This window comes from Stegastes partitus, unplaced genomic scaffold (assembly GCF_000690725.1).
Source record: "Stegastes partitus isolate 25-593 unplaced genomic scaffold, Stegastes_partitus-1.0.2 Scaffold135, whole genome shotgun sequence".
Lineage (NCBI taxonomy): Eukaryota > Metazoa > Chordata > Actinopteri > Pomacentridae > Stegastes > Stegastes partitus.
In genome coordinates, this window is record NW_007577866.1 from 696479 (window position 1) to 705040 (window position 8562).

General features: G+C 37.7%; 1 protein-coding gene across 1 annotated transcript in view; it reads left to right on the top strand.

The window, feature by feature from the left end:
* The window catches only part of pipox (pipecolic acid oxidase), a 39990-nt gene extending 35153 nt beyond the window's left edge, over positions 1-4837 (top strand). Inside the window, exon 8 of the mRNA XM_008278857.1 lies at positions 3963-4837. Within this exon, the coding sequence (XP_008277079.1) occupies positions 3963-4093 (131 nt within the window). The 3' untranslated portion in view covers positions 4094-4837. The remainder of the gene's footprint in view (positions 1-3962) is intronic.
* Positions 4838-8562: the final 3725 nt, after the last annotated feature.

Below are 8562 nucleotides of genomic sequence, written 5' to 3' on the forward strand. Positions count from 1 at the left end.
TTAGTTGCTTAGAAACAGATTCTCTGGAGACTGAACTGTCTCCACATACAGACAAAAGAGCAAATTGTTGCTGTCAGTTAATTTCAAAATGAAGCCTTAAACATTAGCTGTACTGTCTGACTCACTGACCTGAATTTGACTCCCAGTTAACTTCTTTGGGACATACAAAAAAAATAGCTTGCTTCTTTGCAATACATTTTTTCTGGCAAATAAAGTTTGATTTACATTTGGCCAGTTTGTTTGAATTGGAGAGGGGTAGGGATTGTATCACTGAAATGCACCACCAGATATGAGAGATCCTCCATCTGGCAGTCCTCGTGTGAAACGGGCCTCTGTGTCAAAATCCAGGCTCTCGACAGGTTCTAGGCATGTTTTTCATATTATTAGGTTTCATCAAATTGTTCCCATTTTCCCGCCGTCATGTAACTCACACTGACAAACAGATGCAAGGTGATGTTTTTCAAATGTTTGGGTTTTGTCTGAGCAAAATCCATAAATGTTGAGTTTACATATAAAACTAGGAAGTATATGCATTTATGTGGCTCGTATAACAGAATTGGACATATATTGTTTAGAAATTTTCAAACAATTAATTAGTTATCAAATCTGCTGCCATTCTTTTTTTTTTTCAATTAAGTCATCATTTCAGGTTTTGAGTAGTTTGGTTATTAAACGAACATGTATAGTGGGGGTCAGTAGGGGCTTAACTACAAGTTTTAGCCCTGGGGCCCTGTATGTGGTTAATGCAGCCTTGAATGCTGAGTATCTGTAGCTGGGCACACAAGGGACATAGATCCTTAACTTTTAATGAGATGTTCTTGTCCGTTGTTAAAGGAAAAAGCACCTGCGCTTTTGGTCTACATTCGTGTTCTCTAATTAACATGGTGGAGGTACCCAGAAGGCCAATTCAGCTCCACCTCTCCTCTCCTACAGCTACCTGCAGTGTCTCCTGGCACCTTTCGTGTCTTCGTGCTGCTGTGTCCTTTACCTGATTATAACTGTAATTAATGTCCTGCCCTCAGTTCCCTGCTTTCAGAGGAGTACTCACTTCTTGGAGAAGAAGGACCTGCAAGACAAAAATGTGGGAAAAATAAATAGTATAATAATGATTTTTGCTATTCTAATAGCTGTATGAGTCATGAAGCTAAAAATGTTTGTGTAACCCTGCTTTCACACCAAATGCAAAGGTGCAAAATAGAAAGGTGCAACAGCTGCTTGGCCACAGTGCCATGTACTGCCTTGATTTTCCACCACGTATTGTATTTTGCTGCTGCACAATTTTTATTTGTACAGTTCAAGTGAAGATGGTTGATGGTGGGAGTGAGAATTAACATTTTCTTTTTTATTTCTGCAAAAGGGCATATGTTTTATCTCCTGGGGAGTGTGAGCATCAGACAATGTAATGACAATTTCTTGCCTTAAATACATGCCAGTGAGCCATAAAGCGTTTGCATGTAGTAGATAAACAGAAAACTATAATTACAATAATTAAGATACTGTAAAACTGTTCATCTGCTCTTTCCCTCTGAATGTCAAACTGAAGGGGGCTTTATTCCAGGAGAGATCACCTACCTCTGCAATAACATACTAATTAGTGTATGTGTTCAGTTTCTCTTACGATACAATACATTTATGTGACTGACTGTCAGTACAGGAATAAATTACTCGTTTACAACCACATTAGCAGCATTTTTAGTGGCAAAGCTAACATGCTGATATTTCTCAGCTGTTTGTTTTAACCACATAGTTTTGTGTGCAACAGTGGCAGATAATGAGGTCAAAATTTGGATTTCTTGTTGTGTTTTTGCCATTTGTTTTTGTTTTGTTCTTTCTACTGGACAGTGTATTGTAACCATCTGGATCTTTGTGCAGTACTTAATACCTTAATACTATTTAACCTGATGGGCATTGCATCATTTGCACATTTGTTTTTTTTTGTTTTTTTTTTAAATCTTGTTTTAGTTTTCATTCTTTTCAGAAGTGCTGCCAATTTATTGACCACCAAATTTATCAGAGGAAGAAAATGTGAAAGCAGCAAGAATTCAACTTACAGGCAGTCCTTGAACTAATCGTGTATGCCATGTGATTCTGTTGGGAAAATTAACCAAATCAAAGATTTATGATATTCCATCAAAATTCAGTTTCATTCTATTTGCCAAACATAGACCATTTACATCAGATTCTGTAAAGTGCCAAAACTTCTTCCCCCCTTAGGGCATCTTGAAAAGCCATGACAGACAGCTGCGAACAACAGGAACAGAGACATAAGAAAAATTCAAGGACGATTCGGCTAAAATGCAGGCTGTGTTTGCATGGAGACAAATTATAGAAACCGAGGAAAGTAAAACACACTTGAGCAATAAAATACCAAATGGCTTTTAAAAAGTGGCGTACAGAGATGCAAGCTGTCAGCAAGTTGTTGGAAGATACATTAAGCATAGTGAAATATCTTTGTAGAGTGGATTTGTAGAGCGGTGTGAAAAACAGAGTTTATAGAGGCTGTAAAATGTTAGCAGTATCATCTCTATATTATGTACAGCCCCATTTCTTTCCTGTACCAGTAACACCTGTCGGCACTTTGGAGCCAAAATGTTGGACATGTTGATTTTTTATTTTTTTTATTTTTGCAAAATAAGATATTCAAGGAAATGCAACTTTTTTTTTTTTCTTTTTTTTTAAAAATAATTTCTGGCCACCGACTAGATGGGTTATTTACTCATAAACTATATACTCAGATGTAATATTACCTCAATGATGGTGCTAAAGTTACGGCTCTCAGGAGTCACCAGCTGTAGTCAATCACTCATGAGAAGGTAAAAGGTTGAAAATTTGATTAACACAGCTTTCTGCATCACAAAAAATAATAATTCAAGTTGCTGTATGTATATTTTTGACTCAACACATTTAGTCTTGTTTCCAGAGGATCTACACTAAATGTATGACGGAACTAATATGTATGATTGTGACAAAGACACATGGGTTTCAATCATGCTATCTATGGTTCCCTCATGGAAAATTCTGAGTTAAAGGAGTCATTGGAAACTCTAAGCTGCCATGATAGACATGATTTTCACAAGTGTATATAAACTTTGATTAGATTGCTTATAGAAAACTTCAAGTTCAAGTCGGCTTTCCACTTAGTCTGAGCAACCATGACTTGGATGGTGAACTTTTATTACTTAGTGTTAATTGTGTACTGTATATGCTCATTCTCCAGCTATGTGCAGTAGCACTAAAGAATCTCAGGGCCATGTTGGAGAAGTTCACAAGGCTTATCCATAACAGAGAAAAAAAATTCCTTCCCCTCCTACACTACGGGCATTTGTCATCAAAGCCCAGCACAAGTGCTTTAAAGCAAGTACTGGGGGGGTTGCCATGGCTACAAAGTCACCCTGTGGGCATGACCATCCATTGAGGTTTTCCATTCTCCTTCTCTGGCAAGATGAAAATTCACGTGGCCAAACTGTCAGAGCCAAGCTTTTATGACTTCAAAGCCAGGCAGAATCCACAGGAGCTCTGAGACCTTTGTCAGATGGCAGTGTGCTGCATTCCTCAAGCCCTGTTGACATTCACAATTTGCCTCTCAGACCTTTGCAACAAAGAGAATCAGGCTGCTGCATTTTGAAAATAGACATTCTCTCATCTCATTCTGAGCCGAAGCACATGAAGCCATTACGCAAAGAAAGGACAAATCTCCTTTAATTTAGCATTTGGTCCCAGTTCGCTAAAGTGAATAGATGCTCAGTGACAGCCATCACCACAGTTTTGCTCTTCTTTTATTTATTCACTCATGTGGGGCTTTAACCCATCGCCTGACTCAGACAAAGGCCCAGAGATGGAGGCTATTTATAGGCTAACTACAAGGTACAGGGCATTTGCTCACATTAGAACATTGATTTGTTTGACCTGCTTCAGTGAACTATGTGCACACTTCTCTCACTGTAATGACTTCTTTTCCCCAGGTCATGGCTTCAAGTTTGGACCAATCATTGGCAAGCTTCTGTGCGAACTCAGCCTGGGAGAGGTGCCCTCTCATGACCTTTCACCTTTCCGAATCAGACGTTTTCAGGCGATGACCAAGTCAGCTTTATAGAGCTGGGACCGGATACTGAAGAAGTCTTTCCTAATTGTAGCAGTTATTGTTGTAATCTAGAACTAAACACAATCACACAATGAATTATACCTGCTGCTTTTTTTCATTGTCACTTTTTGTTGCCAGTTAAATTGTGTAATTTGTTGTGTAGCTCTCAAGCATCATGACATCATTAATTGTGTTCATATTAGCTGGCTTTCTGTTGTAATCTGATGTCTTTAAGAAAGAAAAAATAACATTTTAAGAAATAGGTTAATTGGTTCTCAAGATGTGAGAGAGATGAGAAAACTGACCATGAATGTCTGTGTGCAGCACATACTGGGGGCTTAGCATGAAAACTGAAGACAGTGGGAAATGGTCATCTTTGTCTGAATTCTTTAAAAGAATGTGGCTACCAGACAATGTAACACACTGCAAAAAAATGGGAAGTTGTGAAGTTTTGTGGTGAAACTATTTTCGCACAGAGCACTACTTAATTGTCTTTTAACACCTATGCATGTGCTGAACGAAAACTTAAGGCAAAAAAAAATGTATGATTATTATGATGCCAGGGCAGCAGGATGACAGCAGAGATATTTCATATTGTAAGGTCTGGATCTTATCATGTGAAGTGCCCTTGTTGGTATTTGGTGCTAAATAAACTAAAAATGTACTGAACTGAATTGTACGATTGCAATTTCATGTTGCAACACAATTTTGTGTTTAAAACAGATAAATCAAAGTACAATAAACACTGACACGCAGTATTATTTCTCATTTGCTGATCAACTGTTTCTACAGAGCCATTCTTGTCACTCCATGAAGATGCTTCGTCACTATCTCAGAATGAGTTGATTCAGTAGATATGCTGATTTGCTGAGGGGCATATTTTCACTAACAGTGGTGAAGTATGAACACAAGCATGAAAGCTATCGTCGCCACAGAGCAGTGCAGCTACAGAGTATCTATATGAAGTAGCACTTGTGTTTTTTTATTCGTGTACAGTTTACCCTTGTGTCCTTAGACTACAGTGCAGTATGACTTTTAACACGTATTACACAAATTTTGCTTTGAATAAATAAAAAGAAGTCTCGCTGTTCTCCAAATCAAGAGCATCATGTAATGAACTAGAAATAAACTAATAGTGCTCAATTTTGACCAACATGCACAACGAGATTTGAATATTGTTGTGCAATTGTAAATTCATTCATCTGTACAAATACTAACAAAAAAACACAAACTGTAATCTCATTGGCTTGTATTATTTCATGCATCAGTAAGCCTCCCTCTCACAGTCTTCCCAGCGTTCACCATTTTGCCAACTAAGTACATGGTTAAAAAGACATCAGCCATCGAGTCATTTGTCTGTGTGAAGCCAGCTGCGTGCTTCGGCTTCAGAGGTGGCCTATTGCCTGGATCTATTTCCCCATGTACCGGTAAACATTTTAATCACTAATCAGACGCCCTATTACAATGGATGCCAACCAAGGCCATCAGTGGGAATGGGAAAATTATGCAGCAAAACGGCAGAGATCAGCGAGCCATTTGCTCACTTGCCTCTAAGTGACTTCAGATGGATTGCAAAGAACCATTATGCAAATTGAAAGAATTAGAAATACATTAAACATGCAAATGCAAATATTCAACCACCAATAACCATCAAACAGGGCCAACTGAAACACCACTCAGAACCAATGTCTAGCTTGTAAAATCAACTTTTTTTCTCCTGCTGCACATTAACAGTGTTAAGGGTGTAAGAATTAGACACCCGAATGAAGCTCTGTCAGTTCTTTAATATTATATGTAGTCGTTAATGGGTCATTCCATGCCAACTCACCTAGTCCTCCTGGTTCATCTCATGGATTTTCTTTTGAACAGTTTGTGTGAAAACTGAAGGAGCTGGCATGTTGCCAAATAAAAAAAAAGGTTTACTCAAGAGCTTCTGCAGTTGTAAATTATGGAAGTTTGGCACTAGATTTGGTAATTTTGCAATTCCTTCTAAGGCTCATCAGTTGATAGTTTTTCATTGGATTGGATTTAAATGTGTAATAAACGCTACATTTATATTATAAATGTAATATATGTTATACCCTAACGATAATTTGCAACTGTTGCTGAATGTTTTACAATTAATCAAAAAACAACAAATCTTTTTTTAATTTTTTTTTTTCCTTGTATGTGAGCAAAAGTTGATTCTATGTCATATCAACATAGTCATATCTTATCCAGAATGTATTTGATCATGTAAGAACATTTTCCTACCACAGATGGTGTTAACTATAACCCTCTTCATAAGGTATTTTGATTGGACATTTTCCCCACAAAGACTTGTTTTAAATTCCTTTGGACATTTTTATTTATTTATTTTTTTTTTTAATGGGAAAAGGTCAAGCTTTACTGAATATATATTTTTAAAAATGGAAAGTTTTTTTTAATAGCATATTTTCATGCTTTTCAATGGCACAATACAGTCAGTGATTTTATTTTGTAGGTATTTCTATGATGGTGATTTCAGGTTTTCCTGCTCTGCCGTGATTTTGATGTTTATAAAGCTTCTACATTTTAGTTTCTGTCAACAATGTTGCAATTCTGCTTTATTATTAAGGTCATAGTTGGTTGTCAGTATTAACTGCAGATATATAAAGCTGACATGTTATGTCACTTCATTTGATAATTTCCTGCAAACAAACGTTTAGTACACTTGCAACACTGATGACATCAACAAATGATCAAACTCATTTCATAAACACATCTGTAAAGAGTCACTGTAACCCCAATGTAGCAGAGACAAGACGCTGCAGCGACACAAACTTTTCTTGTATCAGACCCTTTGAATATCAAAACAGAACAGAGTGGACCAAACAGGAGTACCAGTGGTGAGCTAAAGATTGGCCCCAGAGGGGAGGATGCCAACCATTAGAACTATCTTTCAATTCGCTGCTGTGACATTGAAAAGATGGAAAAGAAAATTCACACAGTGAGATTGAGAGTGACAGCAGAAGTATTTTCCACTTGGCCAAGCTTACAGCGCAGTGTCACGTCTGTTCTTCTCTCTCACGGTTGTGAGGGAAATCTGCCACTGCTGTCATGGAGGTTTCAGGCAAACACAAGCTTGAGATCATAAGTGACATTTTCCCAGAATGCAAAGAGAGTTGATGCGATGATGAACATCACCGCACGAACATCAGCGCTGTACCAACCTGCAGGAGTCTCTGCAGCGAGGCAGAAAGGACGACTCACAGTGTAACTGGGCAGCTCCCAGTGGTCATTAGAAGTGTACTGGGTGATGTAAAGTCAAAATGCATGTACGCTGATGCATGAAACAACAGGTAGTAAAGCTCCCTAAAGTGTTCTTTAATGTGTTTAATTTCAGCATGTAGTTTATTTGAAAGGTTAAAAATGCAGCTATGCTTCTGAGAATGTCACCAAACCCTCTAATGGGTTACTTTAATGCAGCATGTGAGGTGCTGCTTTAAAAATCCAGTAAAAACACACAAAAACTTGGCTCATAGAGAAATGGCAGTAAATAAATAAAAAACACAAACCATTTGGACATTAAAAGGCTCAATCCTGAAACATTTTAAGGGAGTAAAGATAAACTTCCCAGATTTACTTAGAAAACAAATTACTGAGAAAACAGGATGAAAGGAAGAAAACATTTAGACTTTTGAGAACAGAGTATGCATGAAATAAAAAGTACGCTTAAAATATGGAATAATTTTACACCATGCAAATCAGGTTTGTTGCAGTTTTTGTTACCAGAGTGGGGATTTCAATAACATCCATCACGCCCAAAACATATTTATAGTGAAAAGAAGAACCCTGAACCTGAGAGGGGAAACCTTAAAGGCTTTTCAATTTTCTTTTTCGATGGAAATGGTTCTCTAATGGGTCCTTACAAGTATCCATCATTAGAAACAGATGGCCTATTATACCACTGCTCAGGCAGAAGAGGGGCGGGGATATGCTGCCGTTATGGGGCTACCAAATTAATCTACTAATGAGAATGATCAGAAATGACTAGATAAAAATATGACTTATGTGCCGATTCAGCAGTAAGAAATCAGTGCTTATTAACATTGATTCACTGAAAGCAGAACACTTGCAGTGACACATGGAGCAGAGACTTACACAAGTGTCTCACTGTCCACACTGTGTATTGATACACTGGATAGTAAGATTGGTAACTGAACCTATTCTGTTTCACAGCAGAACTTGTCAGATTGTACAGTACACAATCAAAGTGAGTTCACCTCTGAGCAATATCACCAAACTGTCACATGATCCAAATGTCTGTCATCGCTCAATAACTGCATTACTTTTAAGTGAAAGAGTGCAGTACTTTTTATTTATGTATTTGTTCATGTATTCATCAATTAATTTAGTTATTCTAATAACTTGTTTAACTGTAAACAACATTGTATAATTCATCCTACATCCACCCAACCGGTCGAGGCAGATGGCCGTCCCTCCCTGAGCCTGGTTCTGTC